This window comes from Panthera onca, chromosome B4 (genome assembly GCF_046562875.1).
Source record: "Panthera onca isolate mPanOnc1 chromosome B4, mPanOnc1 haplotype 2, whole genome shotgun sequence".
In the NCBI taxonomy this organism is placed as follows: Eukaryota; Metazoa; Chordata; class Mammalia; order Carnivora; family Felidae; genus Panthera; species Panthera onca.
In genome coordinates this window covers 40,527,142-40,550,355 of record NC_138345.1, presented here as the reverse complement: position 1 = coordinate 40,550,355, position 23,214 = coordinate 40,527,142, and the positions used below count along the sequence as shown (strand labels likewise).

General features: G+C 47.0%; 1 protein-coding gene across 1 annotated transcript in view; it reads left to right on the top strand.

Moving 5' to 3' along the window:
• ANO2 (anoctamin 2) overlaps positions 1-23,214 on the top strand; it is a 340,487-nt gene that overhangs the window by 60,103 nt on the left and 257,170 nt on the right. Inside the window, exon 4 of the mRNA XM_060658635.3 lies at positions 22,435-22,533. Coding sequence (XP_060514618.2) covers positions 22,435-22,533 — 99 coding nt within the window. The remainder of the gene's footprint in view (positions 1-22,434; positions 22,534-23,214) is intronic.

The following is a 23,214-nucleotide window of genomic DNA, read 5'->3' as shown; positions in this document are numbered from 1 at the left end:
GGGATTGCTGTCTAGCTTTGTTGGTGTTGGGTACTTGCTTCTATGCCATGTGGGCTGAGCTTAAGAGAAAGTCACTAATGCCAGTATTCAGGGCAGTCAAGTGTTTGGGGCACAGGTACTATTACCCAGGCATGGTGCTAGGGCTGGTAATGTAGTGGGGAACTGAATTGGTCCCTGCCCAAGGGGCCAGTGTGATATTATGAAAAGGCATTAAAGTCACATAGACCTGAGTATAAATCTTAATTGCATCCCTTCTTACGATGTGGTCCTGAACAAGTTACTCAACCTTCTTGAGCCTCAGTTTCTTCACGTATGAAGTGAGGATTATTCTACTTCTCTTACAGTCTCATTGTAAGAATTAGAAAGTACATCAAACATAATTTGGTTGGTACAGTGCTTTCCACTTTATTAGGTGGAGACTCCTAATTACTGTCTACTGTTAGAGTAGCGATTATAATAAAATATAAAACTCAGATTCCCCAGTCTGCTTTAGCTGATTGTAATAGCGAAAATTTATAAGGTTTGTTCCCTAACAGAAACTCTGTTCTTCGTGCTTTACATGTACTAATGCACTAAATCCATACAATGGTCTTAGGAGGTCGATACTTTCATTATTTTGTAGAAGGGGAGACTGAGGCACAGGAAAGTTACATAACTTGCCCCAGGTCGCATAGCTGGTCGCATTGGCTGCAGATGTGAACCCAGGTGGTTTGGCCTCATGTTGTGTGCTCTTAACCACCACGTTGTACTGCTGCCTATGAATTGCTCAGCCTGATAATATTTCTCTTTTTAAAAAAACATTTTTAATATTTATTTTTGAGAGAAAGAGAGAGAGAGCGAGAGTGAGTGGGAGAAGGGCAGAGAGAGAGGGAGACACAGAATCTGAGCTCTGAGCTGTCAGCACAGAGCCTGACGCGGGGCTCAAACTCACAAACTGCGAGATCATGACCTGAGCCGAAGTTGGATGCTTAACCACTGAGCCACCCAGGCGCCCCAATATTTCTAAGTCCATAACTGTATTTGTTTTTTAAGGCTGCCATAAATAATTACCCGAGACTTGTTGGTTGAAAACAACAGAAGCTTATTCTTTCACAGTTTTGGAGGCCAGAGCCCACAATCAAGCAGGTTTGTAAGTTCTGGAGGCTCCGAGGGAGGACTGGCCCATGACCCTCTCCTAGCTTCTGGTGGTTGCCAGCAATCATGGCATTCCTTGGCTCATGGCCGCATTACTCCAGTCTCTGCCTCCATTTTCACATTGTCTTTTTTTCTCTTTGTGTCCCTTCCTCTTCTTACAGAGACACCAGTCATTGGATTTAGGGCCCACCCTCATGCAGTATGACTTCATCTTAACTGACTGTATCTGCAGTGACCTATTTCCAAATAAGGTCATATTCTGGAGTTTAAGGTAGAAGTGGATTTTTAGAGGACACTATTCAACCCACGATAATAACCATTCTCTCTTCACTTCAAGATGGCAATTGATGAAGGAATGTTTATTTACTGCCTTATTTTATTCCAAAAGGCTGGTGAAATAATTAAAAGAATGTTCTAAGAACCTAATCGTATGTTAGAACATGATTCTTAAAGTTTTTATTTAAGTTACAGTTAGTTAACATACAGTTAGTTTCAGGTGTACAATATGGGGATTCAGCACTTCCATACAGCACCGGTGCTCATCACAGCAAGTGCACTGCTTAATCCCCATCACCTCTTTCACCTGTCCCCCTGCCCACCTAATGTCCAGCAACCATCAGTTTGTTCTCAATAGATGAGAGTCTGTTTCTTGGTTTGTCTATCTCTTTTTTGGGGGGAGGGGAGGAGGGGCATGGCCAGACAGTGGACTATGAGGGACATTTACTTCTTTCTCAGGTGGCCGAATATCGTGATCCCTCACCCATACCCTTGCCTTCTCTACTCAGACACCTTCATCCATTTTTCATTGGATGTGGTCTTGAGTTCTTCTTTTCTCATGTCTCTCCCCTGAATGGGCTCTTGTTTGTCTGTCCCTCTGCTCCCTTGAAATGCATCAGTGAGAAAAGAGTCCTCCTCTCTGCTGTTCTAGATGCAGCCTTGGTCACATCAGCTTTTCGTAGTGCTCACATCATGTTGAAGCCCTGGGACCAGTTCTGCCACTTACTGCCGTGATTTTGAGCAAGTCACAGCCTCTCTGAGCTCAGTCTGGTCTTCTGTAGAATGAGGATCCTCCCAGTCTGTCACAAGGATATCTCGAGTCAAATGGCCTGATGGGTCTGGATGCTCCGTCTTACCTGTGCAGCATAATGAATGTGTTGGTGGTAGACGCTAGGCATCTGCTATGGGTTCAGATGAAAGGCCCTGGAAGCTCCCACAGATGTCTGCCTTCCATGGTTGATCCCGGTCCCTGGAGGGCTATTAGTCGGGGTTAGTTAGTGTGGGAGGGGGTGGAGGAAGATCCAGGAGGCAGTGTGTCTGGTCCAAACTTTTGATCAAGAGGTGCGCCCTTTGATGTAGCAGAATGGAGTTCCCTCCAAGAGCCGTGCTGAGGCCAGCAAGCCAGCTTGCCCTCCCCTGCATTCCCTGGCAGGCGCTGTACAAACTTGTGTGGCTGGGTTTTGGCTCTGGGCCATCCTCACATTCGGGCTTGTCTGCCTCTTGATATCTCATGGGTCTGTCCTAGAGATGATCTCCCTAGGTCATGAGATGTGAAACATGTGCCATTATATCAGGGAGGTAATAGGACATTTATTGGATATACATATATAGTATATATGAGGCACAGTATTAGACTGGGATCCAGCAGTTAAAAGACGAAAAGCTTGGGGCGCCTGGGTGGCTCTGTAGGTTGGGCGTCCCACTCTTGATTTCAGCTCAGGTCATGATCTCATGGTTTGTGAGATAGAGCCCTGTGTTGGGCTCTGCACTGCTTCTCTCTCTCTCTCTCTCTCTCTCTCTGTCTCTGCCCCTCCCCTGCGCATGTGCATGGGCTCACACTCCTCCTCTCAAAATACATAAACATCAAAAAAAAACCCATAGTGCCAGCTTTGAATAGACAATCACAGTGTTGAGAGAAGGGCCAAGCGGAGGTGTGTCTATCAGTGAGACCTGCCCTAGATTAATCATTGCCAAACTGTGGCATGCAGACCAAATCCAGCTTACCACCTATTTTTGTGAATAAGATTGTACTGAAATTCAGCTGCAGTCACTTATTTATGTATTGACTATGACTGCTTTTGCACATCAGCAGAGTTGAGTAGTTGTGACAGAGACAATGGGGCCTGCGAAACTTTGAAATATTGAGTGTTTGCCCTTTTACAGGAAAAGCTTGCTGCCCCCTGACCTAGATGATGGCTCAGCAGGTGAGAGTTCTGAATAGAAAATAGACATGGACCCTATTCTTAGGGGCTTTCCGAAGTTTTGTTTGTGCAGCTACAAACACAGTCAGGGAAAGGTGACCTGAGGAGCTGGCTGGGGGAGAACTTTGGAGCCATGATTGAGGTTTTGACAGGGAGGTATAAAGTCAGAAAACAGGGCAGGCGGGCAGGAGGCATGAAGGGTTGGGAGGGAGCTGTGTGCCCACAGGTACACTTTTACAGGTGCACACAGAAGCCAGGGTCAAGGAGAGGCCAAAGCTGGGGGCTAAGCAAGGACAGGAGGCTGTGACCACAGAGGATTGCATGGACTGCAGGCCATGCTGTGGTAATAAAAGTGACTCAGTGTAAAGCGTCGAAGAAGCACATAGCCCTGGAGCTGCAAGGGTCCTCACAGGTCTGCCTCCACCATTCATTGCACAAGTGAAGGGAAGGGAAGGGGATTGAGGTGTCTAGTCCAAGCTTACCCAGCTGGTGAATGGCAGGTCAGGTGGAAGTCTCTTTTCTCTCTGCCATTTGTGACCTGAGCCCCGGGACACTGACCGAATAACCTGGCTCTTTAGGAGAAAGGACTGGGAAGCCCAGACTCCTCCTAGCTGTCCCTCTCTCTTGACTTTTCTTCAGCCCTTAGACTTTCAGGCCTTTTTTCTAGCCTCTTGGAGGGTTCCCTAGTCTGTATGCTACTTGAGGGCAGGGTCTGGGTAGGGCTTCTGTCTGTGAGCCCCTCCTTGTTCAGACTGGGGTCTCCATGGCTGTGTGTGGAAGAAGTGAGCCTTGAGGACTTTATTCCCATCTTCCCACGTGTGGGTGTGAAGTCTGGGCTTCTGTGGGTATCCCTCGGTCGGAGTGGGAGTAGGGCCATGTTACTGCTTCACAGCCATAGCTGGTGTCCCCGGGGCTGAGAGGCCCCTCAAGAAGGCTGTGAGGCTGTCACTGAGCCCTGATATGCTTTACAGCTCCCCATGCAGATTGTCACATATGCTCTGGCCACCTGCAGAGCCTTTCCTCTAGAACACTTCACCGTGCCTGGACAAGGAGCTTCTTTAGATGCTGAATGTCTCCCAAGCAGCCGCATCAGCTCAGGGAGGATTCAGTCGGGATGCCATGCATCTTCGGTGATTGACAGAAACACCTCATTTGTCCCGATGTGTTGACGGAATGGCTAGAAGAGCAGCCAGAGATGATGCTCCAGCTCGGCCCATCCCTCATTGCTAGGACCTGCTCTTCCCAGCCTCTTTGAGTCTTTGAGCAGACTCCCCTTGGCTTCCCCCCAGTGTGCTGGACGGGTGCCAGCCATGGTCCCTCCAGTGAGTCAGAGACAGGTCAGGGGCATGGATGGGGAGGGGAATGCAACAGCCATGCGGTGCAAAATGACTTGGCCAGTGTTTGCCCACGCAGTCCCAGATTTGTCATCTGTACAGCAACGTAAAAGTTGTCCACAGTCAGAGGCTTGGGCAGCTCAGTGATAGAGCCAGAGGACACAGGCCAGAATTCAGGAGCCCAGGGACACCAGGTATCATAAGAGAGACAAAGAAAACTGTTTTCAGCACTTTCGAGCAAAAATTACAGTTCCGACCCTGGCAGGACCTGTAACCTCCCCAGTCCTCACCCCCTGTCTTTTTTATTTACAGCAGTATAGAAGTTGGTCACATATAGTAGCCTCGCTGACCTGCCCAGGTTACCAAATATTGAGAAAAAGAAAAGGCCCAAGTGCAGTGGTTCCTATCACCAAAGGAAATACAAAGATGTGTACCTGCCATGCGTATGCCCGTAGACAGTGTCTCCCACACTTCTTCACACCGGCTCCTCATAGCAGTCTTGTGAAGGTTGCCATTTCTTCCACTCTGTGGGCCAGGGATCAGAGTAGTTAGATCACCACCAAAGTCATACCAAAGGAATAGTAGGGCCATCAGATTCTGGACCCATTTCTTTTCCTGTCTTCTCCCAGGACCATGGGCACATCCTTTTCTTGGGGAAGCACTATCCAGGAGGCTCTTCCAGAGTCCTAACAGGGCTGGTCCTCTTTGTGGGCAGAAGTGGAGGTCTAGGTAGCATGATTTGAAAAAAATGGAAATGGAATTCTAATACCCTAAAAGCTTCCCCAGTCATTTTTAGTATATTCACAGAACTGTGTAACCATCAACTAGGTGGCATGATTTTTGAGCCTCTTTAGAGATACCCCTGGACTTTTGTCTTCTCCCTCATCAGCCTCCCCATGGGCCTTCATGCCTGCTGTGAGTCACTGGTAGCAGAAGGTGTTCAAGCCCCTGTCACAGTTCAGCATTGTGGGAGCAGATCTACCCCAGGCTTTAGTGCCTCTGGGGGTTGCCTTGTCATAGACTGACAAATCAGTCTCTTGGTAATCTCACAGCATGGGAATCCGGGGTTAGACTGTGAGCTCCTTCAGGACATCCAGGGCCTCCCTTAGCTGGACAGGATGTGGGTTAAGTGGCAGGTGAGCCAGGATAAGGGAATGCTCAAGGCACAGACCCTTCAGAGCAAGACAGAGGCAGGTGGAGGGTCCAATGGAGAGCGCTCTGAAACAGCTGGGTATCAGGAGAGGGAGGACAGCAGACGTATTTTATTCCTGTCTCATTTACCTGAACCTTGTTAAGGCTGATGGACATCCTGAGACTATTTTCTGGACTGCTTCTCTGATTCTCTTGGTTGCAGGGATGAATAAAATGAACTTAGAAGATTGTGTATCTCTAACTTTCTCTGGTTTCAGAGACGCCCATGAAGCTCCCTGAGCATGTCCTGTGTGCAGGACTTATTGAAGGGACTTGAAGTGGAGTGTGTTGGGCTTCCTACCCAGCCATGGTTTCTTTGTAGGCTAGGACATAGGAGTCCTGGATTCTTTGATTACCCACTAGTAGGTTCTCCATTCCTCCATTGGTTCCCTTCATTCCAGTGAGCTGTTGGGGTGCTTACTTTGCTATAAGCATTGTGTTGGGTGCCTTGGGACTTGATGGGGGAAGGCATGCACCCAGTCTTTAAGAAATTATTGCCTTGCTTGATCCTTTAATATATATATATATATATATATATATATATATATATATATATATATATATATATTCACAGGAGGTGTTCTGCTTTGACCTACCGGTCATTTACAACTTGTGAAGACTTTTCCAGATTATTGATTCTTGAGAGCAGGTTTTGCTTTGGGGCACTGGAAGGGACACTGAGCTCTCCTGTCCCCTCTCTGGTTGTTTTCCTGTGGGCCAACATCCAGGGTTAAGACGGGGGCCACAGCTAGTCCATATGATATCTTTGTGCCAATTAGAAAAAGGTCTCCCTTCCTCAAGATGCCTTGCTTCCATTCTTGTAAAAATTGTTTTAAGGGGCGCCTGGGTGGCTGAATAGGTTAAGTGTCTGACTTTGACTCAGGCCATGATCACATGGTTCGTGAGTTGGAGCCCTGCTTTGGGCTTTGTGCTGACAGCTGAGAGCCTGGAGGCTGCTTTGGATTCTGTGTCTCCCTCTCTCTCTTTCTGCCTCTTCCCTGCTTGTGCTTGCATTCTCTCTCTCTCTCTCTCTCTCTCTCTCAAAACTAGGTAAACATTAAAAAAATTTTAAAAATAAAAAAAAATTGTTTTAACATGATTTTGTTAGATCAAGACACTTTACTGCCATGTGTCAGAAAACTGTCAACTCGAAGATAACTTCTCTATGGTTAGGACCCCCTAGTAATGTGACATCTTTGTGCATTACATGGCCTTTACAACTGTACAGGGCTGACTTGGTTAGGGTAAGTACTAACGTTTGGTAAGTACTCTTGCTGGCTGATGTCTGCTGTATTTTTCTTCCAGCAGAGAGGTGCCTTCTCCCGAGTTGGACCTTTGACCCTTTCAAGTTTTGGAATATGAGAATAGGGTTGGGAGCCTTGGGGAAAGAAGACAGAAGAAATACTCTGTTTAGGCGGTGGTAGTTTTTGTGACTCTGTGCTCTAGTTTACCCCTGGGAGGATGGGGGGCTTTGCAGCCCATCAACTTACTTTTGCGGTAGAATGACTGAAAGGCCCGTGCTTCAGGATGAATTGCTAAGAAAACTCCCACCTTTCATGGAGTCAAAGATCTGTCAGTGCAAGGGAACCTTCTGAGTTCAACCTTATTGTTGTACAGGTAAGCAGAAAGCAGAGGCCCAGAGAGGCGCGGGTGTGACGTCCCTAAGGTACAAGTGCACAGCTGGCACCAGGACCTGGAGCTCTGTGTCATCAGCTCATGCCTAGTCTCTCCCACTGCTCGTCCTCGGGGGGAAGTGGTGCTGGAATAGCGTGGGTCTGGGAGAGCAGGAAAGACGGGGGGGCTTGCTTTCCGCAGAGACCTCGCAATACTGGAGGATCCTGCTGGGTTGGGATACGGTAAACCTGCTATGCCGAGAAGATGCTCTAAAAATACTCCCTTCCCCCAGCTTCTCAGAGGCAGATTTTTTGCATGTTTGGTTCTTGACTTTCCCCTCCAGTTGTCCCTGATGCCAGAGTAGGCTTAGCTTCAAAGTAAATTTTTGGTGTTTGCTCCTTTTATCCCTTGAAACACACATGTTTAGTGAGAACAGTGGTGTTCTTGGATTTAATGAGGGACTCCTGCCTTTCTTCTAAGAGCTTGACTTGACAGTGGCCCCCAGCAGCGATGACTTCTCTGCAGAGCCTCACTTAGGTTCCCAGAGAATGAGTTACATGTTGTTCTCCCAATTGCTGTTGAGCATGGAAGCTTCTGCGTAAAGGAGGCAAGTGCCTCAGGGAAACCCCTGTAGTTTTACGAAGCCACTGCCTGCATCACAGCCAAATCAGAAGAGTCAACATCAATTGCCAGCCGAGGCTGGGGTGTATGCTTCATCGTGTTCCCCAAACCCATTATTCGTCCTCTTTTCCCTGGACCCTGAGTGACCTCTGGTTTGTATTCTGGCCTGAAAAAGGGCTAAACAGACAACACGTGTTTGATTCCGGGACACCATGATCTAGGCTAATTGCACCAGGATAGGGATAAAGACAGAGAAGCCTCAGAAATCATCTTGACCCATGAAGAGGAGAGAAATTCTTCCCTTTGTTGTGTTGAGATGATGTCACTGCCTCCTCCCCCTTTTTGTTGCAAACCTACTATGGGCTTAGTGGCTTAGCACATGGCTTCAGGAGGAGCCAGTGAGCTCCAGAGTTGGGTCTTTGTCGCCCTGGAGGCAAGGAAGTCAGAGATGCCTACAGTCAGACATGGTGATGCATGTCACAGATGAGTGACATGTGAGGAGACCAGTGTCCCTTGCTTTAAGAGTCCAGAAGTGCTTCTTGGAGCAGGTGTGACTTGAGTTGCAGCTTGCATGGAGGACTGCCTTTGGAAGTGAGCCTTGGAGAATGCTGCATCGCCCAGCCCGGTGGGAGCTGGGGCACCGGCTCAGCTGACACCAGCCCCTTATCCGTGTGGCCTTACCACTAGGCTTCCATCCCTTCCTTGTCGCTCACCTCTTGCTACCCATTCTCCCACTTGCCACCTGTCACCTGCCTAACTCCTCATCTCCCAGCCTTTTCCCAGCCCTCCCCCCACCAGTGTCTATGTTTCTGATTATTCCCCCCAGTTAGTTATTCACATTCTTCTGCATTGAATCTCATTTTGTTATTTCCTGTCCCATATTTTCTAAACTCCCCAAGTCCCTTCTCATTTATTTCCCCATCCTCTCTGGTGCTGTTTGCAGCTCCGCCCAGTTTGTTATCATCTGTAGATTTAATTAGCATGGCTGATGACCCCTTTTCTTCCCAACTGGAGGCCACAGGGAGGGACGGGTGGTCTCAGGCAGGGCCAGCCCCACGGCAGTGTGCTCCCACGGCTGTGGAAAAGCCTGTTTTGGCTGCATGGAGGGTACATGTTCCAAACTGGTCTCTTGCTTCATATAGGGGAAAAAATGCCCTAGGAGCCAGGAGCCAGGTTTTTCTGGGAAAAGAGGGAGGATGCTGGAAACTGGATTGCACAAACCCCCTCAATTCAAATTCCTCTGGCCTAAAGACACCATCTGCAAAATTCAATTGCTGTTGGTGTTATGTGCCAGGTGTCATGAGAGGTACCTTTCTTGTGTCATTGCTAGTCTTCACAGGAGCTCTGTGAGGGCGCTGCTGCTTCGGATGATCATTTTTCTGTTTTACCAACAAGAGAAGCATGTCTCAGAGAAACTACATTACCATATCCATTGTCACACAGGGGCATATGAAAGATCTGGGATGTAGGCAGAGTCTCTCTGGACTCTTCCTTAAATGTACCCTGCTTCCCAGAGACCCCATCTACTTCATCCTCTGGCCCCCAGACCACTCTAGGCTAATGGATTATTTTCGTAGCATTCTTAGCAGACGGGCTGGTTCTGAGTATTTTTTGAAGCCCACAAAATAGTCAACTCCTCTGTTCTTAATCATCACCATGATGGGTCGTTTCCTGAGTGTCCCTCATCAGCTCCTCAGTATCAGATCCAAGATCTAGATCTTGGTTAATATAATAGCCTTTATTCATAAATTAATTTCATTAAGCTCTACCTTAATATGTCTTAAGTCTGGGTCTGGTGGGGTGGGGGCAGGCAACTGGTGCGATAATTTGCTAACGCCCACTTCTGTGTCTGGTCTGATCAATCTGCCGGCAGCATGCTGGTTTTCGACTACAGGTCCTTGAGCTCTAGGGTTGTGGTTCTTGACAGAGCACTGTTTATTTCAGGAAAGATAATTTTTCTCATGCGGGGCTTTCTAAAACATTGAAGCATATTTGGCATCCCTTCTTCCATCTACTAAATGACAGTGGCGCTCCCTAGTCAGTGTGACAATCAGAAGCTTTCACCCATTTCCAAGGGGAATGTACACCTCTTGTGGTTTGCATAAAGGTGGCACAGAGACTATATCAGGGCCAAAGATGGCTGAGTAGGTGATGTTCTGGTCCTCCGCAGCTCAACCAGGGTAGTCCTTTGAACTATTTGAAGAAAGGGTTCTTTACCCGAATAAAGCATAAACTAGTGTTGTGGAAGGTTTTACAGCTTCTTTGTACATGTTCAAAGTCTACCCTGCCTCCTATATAAGATCTCTGTTATGAAGGATGAATGGCCCCTAGAATAAAGCCAGAGCCCTGCCTTTACGAAGCCTGCTTCCCCTGACCTGCAGAAGATCACAGTGGCACAAAGGAGGCTTGTTCCTTTATTCTATTGACCACAGTCTAGACCAACTGCAGAGCGGATGGGCAGTCACTGCCCACCTATTGTATTTCTTGGGCTCACTGGAGAATAGGAAGAAATTCCCAACTTGAGTGCCACTGGAGAAAGGAGGAAGGCATTTTCTCAGGGTTCCCTGAAAAGCGGGACGCTTACTCTTCTCTCTCCTGTTGAAGATATAATGAATCTAGGTGACCGTACAGGGTTGATCCGTCCAGGTCGCTGTCATTAGGTTCACGGGCAGCAGTAACATAGTGAGCAGTGTGGCCAGCACAGCCCACAGCTCAGCCCTCTGGCTCCCTAGCTTCCACCTCACTGTAGGCAGGCTGGTCTCCACACACTGCACACATTCCTCCTTGTACCTTTGTCTGCCTGTCTCTTCTCTTCTGTGCCACCCAGAACGCTTCGCATATGTAAATCCCATCATATCGTGTTCACAGTATGACTCAAGCTCCCTGTTCTCCAAGGCATCCTCTCTGGCTCCTCTAGCCCAGACGCAGCTCTTTCACTGGTTTCTCACAGCAGTGAGAACTCTTGGTTGCACTGACAGAAAACCGGACTCAAACTGGCTTAAACAACAAAGGGAATTGATGAGCTCATGTAATCAGAAAGCTCATAAGTGAATTTGGTGAAGCTTGATCTGGCAGCTCAGATGATGTCCCCAAGGACTCCCTACTTCTCCATCTCTCTGCTTAACCTTCTGCAGGTTCTACTTCGTCTTCTGTTTACTCAGTGGTCCCTTGGCTGACCCAGTCTTCCCCTTATGGAGCAAATTGACTTCCACTATTCTCCCCAGAGTTTTGTGCCAGAAAGAGAAAGCTGCTTTCTCCAGAACCCCTGGCCAACATTTCCTCACATTGTATTGGTTCTGACTGCATTACAAACATATTCCAGAACCAATTGTTTTGGCCTAGGGGAGGGATATGATGATTGGCTCAGGCTAATTGGGCTCATCCCTGGAGTTGGTGATAGGATCAGGTCACTGAAAACATAGGCTAAGATCCAGGAGAAGAATTGCTTTCAGAGCAGAAGTCTGGCATTACTGATGAGTGAAAGGGAAGCAAGAATCAAGTGAACATTCACTAGTTGTCCTGTCTATTTGGACATTAATTACTGCCTAGTTATGATGTTATTCATCTGTTTTATGTGTTAGATATCGTTCATCTGGTTTCCAAAGAGTCTGAAAGCCGTGTGATGGTATGATAGCTTATATTTCTTCTGTATGCCCTTAATTCTTAGCACATTGCAGAGCACATGGTTGTTGTCCAATAAATACTTGTTCAATTGAACTATGTTGAAATGATTGAATCACAGAAAATAGTGGAGCTGTTCCTTAGACGAGAGGTGAGTCACCGCTAAGAGAAGACAAGGGCACATCTTTGGGACGGAGAGGAGTTAATTAATGATAGCTTGAATGTTTTATAGAAGTGTCTTCAAGGAGGAAGAAAAGTATCAAAATCAAAGAATCACATGAGTTTTGAGTTAGGAGGGATATTAATGATAGGGTACTTTCAGAGGTAATACAGTGGGCTTTTAAATGCCTGGAAATACTTCTCTCTGAGTGGGACATTTATCACAGGGTCAAAGGAAGGAAGGTCAGGAAGGAGATCCTGGGCACTGCTGCCCAAAGGTCTGATGGCTGTTGAATTTAGTGGTGCTTGTTGCTGATCACAGGGTGACCCCAGGATTTACTGTCCGATCTGGAGCATTTTTGATAATGCTACAGTGCTGTATAGGATGGGATGATGAGGCAAGAGAAGTAAACTGGGACTGTGCCAGCCCACCCAGGACCTATTGATCATCCCCGGTCTGAGTATGTATCGGCCACCCAACGGGGGGCCCTGTTGCCCACCTCTGTGCATCTGCTCTTCCTTCCTCTGGGCACTGAAATGCTCTCAGCGTCCTGCTGGGGGTGAGTGGGAAGCCCACACACCGCTGAGAGCTAGCCTTCTGCAGCATCTGATTCCACTTGCGGGATGTCGACTGTCCAAAATAGTTTCACTGTGACGAATAGGAAAGGGCAGCATTTTTGTCCGGTCTTTCCTTATGGTTTATCTGTGACCTTTCCCCCTCTGTCTGGGGCTGGCCATGTGTCCCTGCAACCTGGTCATCAGCCCCACCCCCAACCCTGCCAGTCTTCCTTAGTTTTTGCAAGAGGCCCTGTCCTTTCTGCCAGCATCTTAGGGGCTGATGCATTTTTGTCCTCTATTTTTGTAGAAATTTGGTCCCTGGCTGATAGATTCTGTTTAGCTTGTTACTTTATACATGGCAACTGACCTGTGATAAACCACAGATATTTAAAGTATCAAATCTATTGAGTTCTGATGTGTGTACACACCTGTGAAGCCATCATCAGAATTGAGGTAACAAACCTATCTACTCCGCAGAAGATTCTACGTGTGTCATTGTATAGTTCATCCTTTTCTCCTCCAGGTAGTATTATTATTAATTTTTACAATTATTTTAACATTGTCTCTGAGTTTCAAGAGCTTTGGTGATGGGGCCCCTGGGTGGCCCAGTTGGTTAAGCATCCGACTCTTGGTTTCAGTTCAGGTCATGATCTTATGGTTCGTGAGATCGAGCTCCATGTCAGGCCCCTCACTAGTGTGGAGTCTGCTTGGGATTCTCTCTCTCTCCCTCTCTCTCTGCCCCTACATCTCACATGTACATGTGTGTGCTCTCTCTCTCTCACTGTCTCTCTCAAAATAAATAAACTCAAAAAAAAAAAAAAAAAAAGAGCTTTGGTGACTTGTCATAAATGGCGCAGCTGGTGTGACAGAGCCAAGCTCCAGGACTGGGTCCTCAGGCCCAAGTACCCACAGCCTTCCCATGTCATGTCATGTATGGTGAAGATTTCCCCCCATTTCTTCTGCAGTATTTTTGAAGTAGAATGAGACCCAGAGAACACTTATTCGCACTCTATTCATGTGATACTCCTTCCAGGGTGCTGTATTGCCCTTGGGGGCCTCTACTCAGGGGTTGGTGGGAGAACAGGTTCTCTCAGCCCTTGGTGTGTAAGAGGGTCTGACTCCTTGGCTCTCCTAGGTTCCCTCTCACTGCTTCATCTTCACCTGGGCTTTGAGCAGAGGTTTTCTAGAGGGCTCCTGTCTGGAGTGCAGTAATAGGTGATACACACAGTAGACACTACAGTATGGGTCCAGAGATAATCGCTTCTGGGCACCTGTCCATTTTGGTAGCTGACCCTAGAGATCCTCCTGGCATAGAGTGTCTCTTCCCCTTCCAGGAACTTTGGGGATGGCTGCTTTCAATAAAGGACAAGATTGGCTGAATTGTAATTTCCATAGGACCCTGGCTAGGTTGTCCTGAATCTTTGGTTGGGGACTAGGTGAAGTCTTTTCTGTAAGAGGGGACATGCCACAGGTATATTTTGGGTTTCTGGGACAGGGTTAGGTGGGCATTCAGTCCTACCCTTTGCCTTCATTGATCACTGACCCATCCCCACCTTGGTCTGGAGAGGCTAGGGTTCAAGAGGGGGTTCCCTTGCTCTCATCCATGGCTTCTCAGAAAGGCAAGCTTTCGTCTCTCCTCCTCCAGCCAGGACATTCTTACTTGTGCTCAATTCTAAGTCCCTGGGTCTCCAGGAAGTCAGGCCAGAGCCCACTCCCTGACCATAGGTTGGAAGTTCCGGATGGCTGAAGGCAAGTGAAGACTTTGGTCTTAACAGTGACACAGGTAGACGTGGTGTTCCTCAGATGGAGCAGTTGTGAGGACCCCCTCATTTCCTGCTCACATTTCAAAAGTCTCAGGGCCACTTCTCCACACTCCTCTTTAGTCTGTGGTGATGGCTGCCCCAGCCCCGGTCTCAGCACCACCTGGTAGAACTCCTCTAGTGTATGCACATCAGCTGTGGTGATTTGAGAACGTGGGAGTCACAGAGGGCTTCTCTCACCCTCACTGTGGGACCATATGCCTGTGGTCCCTGCTGATCCAAGATGGCCTAGGTTGGTGATATCTTAGATAAGTCTGTCCCTGCTTTGTCCCTCTCCATGTCTACATGCTCATCTCCCCACCCTTCCTCTGGCAGCCCCATTCGTGGGCCACGATGTGCTGCAGCTGATGTTCTCAGCTCACAGCAGGGCTCGGGACCAGAGTACACTCAGGCGTCTGGGGTCAGCGTTGAGGTGGCTTGGCAGGACTGCGTGGGAAGGAGGCTTGTGGAGTATCGGTTTCCAGTGTTTGGCTAGGGCTGCCTCCCATTCATTCTTGTTTCTCTAGAGGGAAGACGTGGTCTTGCAAAGCCACATACAATCTTTGGATAACAACAGCAAGACATAAACAATATGGATAATCTCAATAGGAGTGCTCGGTCTCTGGTCCCTGCCAAGGGCCTTGAGCAGTGGTGGGAACACTGGAGGGAGGTGGCTGGGGGTACAGTTCCCTCCTCTAACACTGCTGTTCCTCCATCCCTCATTTGCCCGATTTCTTGTGAAGGGAGAGGCTCAGGATTGACCTCAGACACATCGGAGCCCCTGGGGACGTGTGCTGCCATCCCACACGGGGATTATGGGATGGAGTGTCAGGAGACTTGGATTTCATTCCTGGCTTTGCTACTAACTGGCTGTATGTCCATGTCCAAGCAGCGGAGTCTCCTGAGTTCTAGGTCTTCATTTGTTACTTGAGAAAGATACGTTAGCTATCTTTGGAGGCCTCTTTATCTCCAGAGTACTTTGGCCAAATCAGCGCATTCTTCTGAAATTCACCACATGCCCATCAGCTGGCTCTGCTTTGGATGCATCCTCTGCTGAGGATGTTGAATGGTACCATGGAAGTCTGATACTTGGCAAGTAAAGATACGAAAGACTTTTACATTTGATGTCCCTTTTATTTTCCAAGGTATCCCTGATTGTTTTCCTTAATACTACAGTACCCTTTAATGATATCAGGTAGAGAGGTTCCAGGTATTATGTGGTCCCAGCTCAGTTCAGATTGTGTTTTATGAGCACCAGATGAATGTGTGCAGATGGGTTAGGCCTCCAGGAAAGGAAGCAGTGGTCTGCAAATGCAGTGAGGGCTGGGGGCTCCTGTTAGGAATGGAGAGGTCCTCCTGCAAGGTCTTCATAAGTTTCCTGGTCAAGTGGAATCTTGAATAACTTGGGTTGTTAACATGAGAAAACAGTTCAGAAATGACAGTTAAGGGTAATTGAATTATTCTCTTAGAATAGAACCAGATTTAAATGTGGTTGGCCAAAGGCCACCAGTTGCTTTCTAGGCTGTGGTAGCCAATTTTTAGAAATTAATCACAGGATGGGGCGCCTGGGTGGCTCAGTCAGTTAAGCCTCCGACTCTTGATTTCAGCTCAGTTCGTGATCTCATGGTTTGTGGGATCAAGCCCCGCATCAAGGCTCTGTGCATGGAGCACAGAGTCTGCTTGGGATTCTCTCTCTCTCAATCTCTCTCCCTGCCCCTCCCCTGTTCATTCTCTCTCTCTTTCTCTCTCAAAATAAATAGGTAAACTTCTTTAAAAAAATTAATCACAGATCTAAGCAGAACTAGGTATCTATGCATGTTGAAGTTACAGTAGATATTTATTTAGTGAGTGTTTACCATATGTCAGTACTGTGTTGGCTGCTTAGGACAAAGCAGTCAACAAGATAGACACATTCTTTGTTTTCATAGAGCTTAAGGTCTGTCAGGAAGGCAAGCATTAAACACCTACTCACCGTGATTGCAATGTCGGCCATTGCTATGAAGGACAAGGACAGGAGCCATGCAGGCAAGAGGGGGGACCAGGCATAATCCTGGGTTCAGAAAAGGTCTTCTGGAGGAAGGAATGTTTAAAATTTTTTTTTTCAACGTTTTTTATTTATTTTTGGGACAGAGAGAGACAGAGCATGAATGGGGGAGGGGCAGAGAGAGAGGGAGACACAGAATCGGAAGCAGGCTCCAGGCTCCAAGCCATCAGCCCAGAGCCTGACGCGGGGCTCGAACTCACGGACCGCGAGATCGTGACCTGGCTGAAGTCGGACGCTTAACCGACTGCACCACCCAGGCGCCCCAGGAGGAAGGAATGTTTAGCTGAGAACCAGTTAGGAGTTGGCTAGGTCTGAGGGTGGGGAGGACTTTGCAGAGGAGGAAATAGCTTACAAGCAGGTTCTGAAGTGGGACACTGGCTGGAGCAGTTGGTGAACAGTGGGAAGGGCTATGTGGCTGGAGTCCAGGGAGAGGGCAGAGGTACTGTGTGCCTTAGAGAAGGTGCATTTGATTGGGCCTGCTGTCTAGGCAACTTTAGAGAAGAAGGGAGGAGGGAGAGGGTGGGAAACTGACCGATTAAGCAAGGCACTGGTTAGAGATGGGGACCTGCTTTGCTTGGTGAACTCTGTGCTCCATTAATGTAGTTAGTGGTGACTAGGTCTAGGAAACCAAGTGACAGCACAACTTAAAAGAGACCTAGAAAACCAAAAGTCAGGTTATGACTGAAGAGTACAGGAGGCCCCCTTATCCATGGGGTTACCTTCCAAAGCCCCCAGTGGATGCCTGAAAGTATGGATGGTATTGAGCCCTACATATACTATTCATTTCCTTTGACCAGAGAAAGAGGGAGACGCAGTCATCTTCACCCGGGAGCTGGACAGACAGAATTTGTAGGGTTTTATGAAAACAGAACCATAGTGAAAGGAGTGGCACAAGACATTGCAGCTGAGCTGGAGAGATTTTATGGCTCTGTTGTATATTTCACGTTTCTTGCCTTTGGGATAGTTGCGTCCCCAAGATGGATGTGCTTGTGCTTGCTCAGAGAAGTCTTTGGACACTGGTTCTTCTTTGTCTGATGACCAGAACCAAATTACATGTTGTAGATTGTTTTACATGAACTTGAATTTTGGTTGCTTGATGTGATTTGGGAGTCCTTCTGGTTGCATTGATGATATGTTTATAAAATATCTTCCAGAGATGGGTTATATGCCATGGTAGGCAAGCTCTTATATACTGTTTATGTTGAATTTTGTGTTGATTTCAGAGAGTCATGTTTTCCGACATTGTCCTCAAAGTCTGGAGATGTGCTCTATTTTCAACCTGTGAATTCCTTTAGGACACATGGGACATTTTGAAAATCCTGTAGATAATTTTAAAAGTTCAAGGGCAGTAAACAAGGATTACTTAGTCACAATTTTAATGGAACAGGAACTGGTTTTCCCTGAGTTTTTCTATTGAGTGCAGAGATTCAGGGAGGATCTCCTATGTGTCCAGCCCTGTGGGAAGTGCTTGAGGAACACAAAACAAGCATTAGATGCTGTCCCTGCAGTCAGAAAGCTGTCATTTCAGTTGGGTGGAGGGAATCACCATGGTCATGGCCCATAGATACATCTCAGATGGCCTGTGTGCCAGGCCCTGGGGCAGGGACCTCACACACTGTCTTCAATCCTCACAACAGACCTGCAACATTTCTCATCCTTATTCAGATAAAGAAACTGAGGCTCCTTTGGTTCAGTGCCTTGTCCAACGTCCTCCAGCTATAAAATCCAGGATTCCAGTCTTAATCTGTTTTTATCTGAAGCCCAAGCTCTTTCCACTCCCTTGCTGTGCTTGAGAGAATTCAAATATGGGGAAGAATGGAAGTCAATTGAGCCTGGAGAAGAAGGGAACCATTTTTTTAATTTAAAGCTCAATCTATATTTATTTCCAATTTTAGATTCCTGGGTTAGTAAAGAGAGCTTCTGCATTTGGGGATGGTTCTGCTCAGGGATTTTCAAGTATTTGTTTTTCTTCAGGAGACATGGCCAGTCACACGAGCTAATGTTTCACATCAGCTCCCATGATTTTCTTTTCTTCTTCTTCTTTTTTTAATTAAAAAATTTTTTTTCTTTACATTTATTTTTGAGAGAGAGACCGAGTGTGAGTGGGGGAGGGGCAGAGAAAGAGGGAGACACAGAATCCGAAGCAGGCTCCAGGCTCTGAGCTATCAGCACAGAGCCAGATGAGGGGCTTGAACTCACAAACCATGATGAGATCATGACCTGAGCCGAAGTCGGACCCTTAACTGACCTAGCCACCCAGGCACCCTGTGTGATTTTCTTTTTTAGGAGAGGGTAACAGTATTGCCTGGGTTGAAAGGGTCATGACTGGATGTTAGCACCACATGATTGCATACCAGCCTTTATCTTCATTTAAAACAAGTTCCAGTTGAGGAGAATGAAGTATGCTTTGCTGGAGGCAATGAGCAAACAGGTTGGGCTGCAATTAATAGACCCTCTAAAATCACAAGGGCTCAACAGTTTTATGTCTCACGTAAAAATCCCCGGGACAGCCAGGGAAGTTACAACACTCTGAGAGGTTAGGACTCGGCTTTTCTCTTGATACTTTGCTGTTTCTGGCCTTGACTTTGACCTCAAGGTCTGAGATGCTTGTCTCCATGTTCCAGGCAGCAGGTCAAGGGTAGGGAGGACGATGAACCTGCACACTGTCTTTGAAGAGGGTGGCCGGCAGCTGCTTCATGATTAGTATTATGGTTACATCTAACTGCAGGGGAGATACAGACTTGATTCTGGATGGCTATACACTTAGTTTTAAAGTGGATGAAGGAGATGATAATGGCTTTCAGGGGACAGCTAGCAGTCTGCCACCAAGGTCATGAGATTTGACCCTTGCTTTCTCATTCCTTCCTCAAACTTTGAACATCTGTAGCCACTTCAGTGCACACTTGAGCTACCAATTCTATGCAAACTTTCAAAAAAAGCATTCATCACAGGAGCGCCTGGGTGGCTCAATAGGTTGAGCGTCCGACTCTTGATTTTGGCTCAGGTCATGATCCCAGGGTTGTGGGATCGAGCCCCACATTGGGCCCTGTGCTGAGTGTGGAGTCTGCTTAGGAGTCTCTCTCTCTGCTTCCTCTGTTTGCTTGCGCTCTCTCTTTCTCTCTCTAAAAAAACAAAAAACAAAAAACCAAAAACCAAAAACCAAAAAAACCATTTTTCGCAATTTAAAAATAAAGACAAAACATCATGTCTTAAAATCAATAATAGTCATGATTTCATCTCAGTAAGAAGGATGGTACTGTTCACTGCCTTTCACCACAAACATCTTTTCTGGGGCCATGATGGAGAGCTGGGGGTGCAGGTCAGCTTCCCAGGTGGTTTCCTTTCTTACCCTTCATTTTCACTAAGTTAGAAAAGCTTAAATTACAGTTCGAAGTAGCAGCAAGTGATTGATAACTCTGTCTAGTACTCCTGGATAGTGTAACCACAGACAGACATGGAAATTGAGGAGATTCCTTGCTGAAAGCCACTGCCAGTGTTTGGTCAGAACTATGTCATCCATGGAAGCCGGAAGGTTGAGTGTTTATCTTAGGACTGCCTTGTATACTCCTTATCCATCCTTTGATTTGACTTTAGTCTGAAAAGTGTGTCTTTATGCTCTGCTACAGCTCTTGGAGGTGGCTGTTCACTTTGCCCAGTAGTGTGTTATGTCTGCCTCCATGGCCAAGAAAGTCATCAGGTAGGGCATAGACTGCTTTGATCCGAATACCTTTTTGTCACACTATCTGTGTAACTTTGGACAAATTATTTAAATTTTCCCTGTCTTGATTTCCTCAACTGTAAAAGAGAGACAGTGATAGTCCCTGCCTGACGGTGTGGCCATACATCTTCTTTGTTCTAAAACACATGACTGTTTGGCTCTGTGCTAGCACATGATATGCACTCAGTATATACGCATCACGGCCATGGCTCTTATTTTCAGGTGTTTGCAAACTCTGGACCCTCCAAGACTTTCATACCGTGGTTCAGTCTTCATACAAAATCTTCATTTCTTCTTCCTTCTTCTCCTTTTTTAAATCATAAGCTTTCATCCCTGAAGTGGGGAGTAGGTTCTGGGTATGTGAATTACTGGATGTATTGTGCGCCCACAGTTCAGAATCATAGAGATAGTCTTCACTTGCATTCTGAACACCATAAAGTGTCTCTTTATCTTCTCCATTGTCCTGTGAGCACCGTCAGTAGTCCATATACTTCAGTGGGGAGAGCAGTCTTCTGGTTTGCTACCTGTTTCTCTGCCTAGCACACTGGAAAAGCCGATGGTAAGAGGCTGGATGTGAATGGCTTCCACTGTTATCTTCAGCACAAAACCAAGACCAGAGAATGGATTGATGAACACCAGCTGGTCTTTATGAATGAAGCTGGGGAATGATTTTCAAAGGGGACACCTTTTACGTGAGCGGGAATACCTTTGTCGCATGCAGAGTTGGTGTCTTCTCAGTACTGGTCTCCGTGCTTCCTGCTTCACAAAGTACACCGTAATTCAGTAGAAGCCTCAGGGGGCCTGGGGGGTCAAGAAGCTACAAGCACGTCTCTCTGTGGAGCACACTCACTAGGACCTGATTCCCACGCTGCCCCCTGACATCAGTAGCAGGCTGGCCAGCACACCAGCATCTTCCCACCACGGTGCACGGGTTTTAGGTGATCTCCGACAGTCATCCAATGAAGGCATGGTGCTGCCTGCTTGCTCTGCTTTCTCTGCGAACACCGCGTTTGTGATGAACTCTGCAGGTGGTTTTAGAAGCTTCTCACCAATAATGGGGCTTTTGCCCATTTTTCTGACTTGTTTTGGTTTCCTTTCATTCTTTAGTGACAAAACTAATTGAATTAAGGTCAGAGGTAGTTGTTTTCTTTTTGTGTTTGTTTTGAAAAAAATTTGAGGTTTTATTTGAAGATGGGGAGAAACTGATGGCTTGACATCATAATTTGACCAAAAATTTTTTAATGTTTATTATTTATTATTGAGAGAGAGAAAGAGAGAGCTAGCAGGGGAGGGGCAGAACGAGAGAGAGAGAGAGAGAGAGAGAGAGAGAGAGAAGGAGGGAGAGGGAGACGGAGAGACAGAATCCCAAGCAGGCTTCTTACTGTCAGCATAGAGCCTGATGCGGGGCTCAAACCCACAAACTGTGAGATCATGACCTGAGCCGAAGTCGGACGCTTAACCAACTGAGCCACCCAGGGACCCCCTGACCAGTTTTTATCACACACACTGTGGCCAGGGCCAAATGGATTACTAAATCAATATGACCTAAATTTCAGATGCTCATCACTGCATTTCCTTTCCTTTATATTTTTTGGGTGAAGTCTATATACTCATGGAATTCCTTGTCCTGAGTCATAGATTCATATTCCACATTCACACTGGAGCCCTGTTCATGGTTTATGTTGATGATGTCATTTTACATTGTACTGTTTACATTATAATTATTGTTAAATTTTTTTTAATGTTTATTTATTTTTGAGAGAGAGAGAGAGAGAGAGCGAGCTGGGAAGGGGCAGAGAGAAAGGGAGACACAGAATCCGAAGCAGGCTCCAGGCTCTGAGCTGTCAGCACAGAGCCTGATACGGGACTTGAACCCATGAACTGTGAGATCATGACCTAAGCCGAAGTCAGACGCTTAACCAACTGAGCCACCCAGGCACCCCTGTTTACATTATTATTTGTATCCTTACTTTGGGGCTTAGGTGAGCCACTTTTGTCATTTGAGGCTATGACCCAGCATGATAGAGCACAAATATGTGAATGGGGTGAGTTGCAGGCTGTTCACTGAATGCTAGCAAAGGTAAACTCCGTACTTGTTATGAAGACTATAATAGGGTTTTTGCAAAAATCGTAATTGCTTATGTTTCAAATCTTGGGAACATACTTGTTTTAATTCTTCTTTTCTTCTGGAGCCACCAAGCCTCCAGGGACCACACTTTGGGAACATTACCCTGTGGTTTTTGATGAGGGCCCTTCTGGAACAGAGTTGGTGACTAGATAGGGGCAGGAGGGGACAGGACCCTGGTGTTTTGTTAAAGAGAACAAACACCAGAAACTGAAGAAATGCCAGGTCGGGGCTTCTAGTTTGGGAGAGCTAGGGAAACAGGAATTTAAGCTATGTCCTTCTAAGTGTTTCCATTTCTTCTTCCTTTGTACCTTGCAGAGTAAAAGCCAGGGATCCATCTTTGTCCGGATACACGCCCCGTGGCAGGTGCTGGCCAGAGAGGCAGAGTTCTTGAAGATCAAAGTCCCCACCAAGAAAGTATGAGCATGTTTCTTCTGGGTTTGGGGGCCTCTGGAGGGTGGGCTGGCTGGCAATAGTGTGGGAACAAGGCCAGGGTTTGGGGGATGAGGGTTTGTGGAGTTGCAATTGCTCTTGCCTCCCCAGGGACCCTAAGTATGGGGCAGTGATGTGGGTGGGGTGGGAAAGCAAGTTGGGGTGCAGAGAGGGGCCGGGTTTGGGATGTCCCTTCACCTTGGAGCTCCCCCTGGGATGTGCTTCATGGGAAGCCAGACATTGTTCTGGTCCAGATTCTTGGTTTCTCTGTTATACTTCCTCTCTCCCTCTTCTTGAGGTCCTGACACTCCCAGGCATTTTTTTTTTTTTTTTTTTTTTTTTTAAGACCAGATGTAGCAATGAGAGCAGACAGCAAGCCATGCGGACTGGGTAGACAGCATGCAGGGAGAATAGCTCCGAACTTGCTGCAAAGATCCCTATTCTGGTTGTGACTCTACCACTAAGTATTGTGTGGTGGCTTTTGCTGGTCTCCTCTGTAAAATAGAAGGTTCTTAATCAGGAGAGTTGATTAAAAGAAAACCATCTGAGGAATGTTTTTGGAATATCATGCCAGCCTCCCAACTCTGGGATGTTGATTCAGGTGGTTGGTATGGAATGAGGTTTTGGCACCAATATTGTGAAGAAAAAAATCCTCAGGAGGTTCTG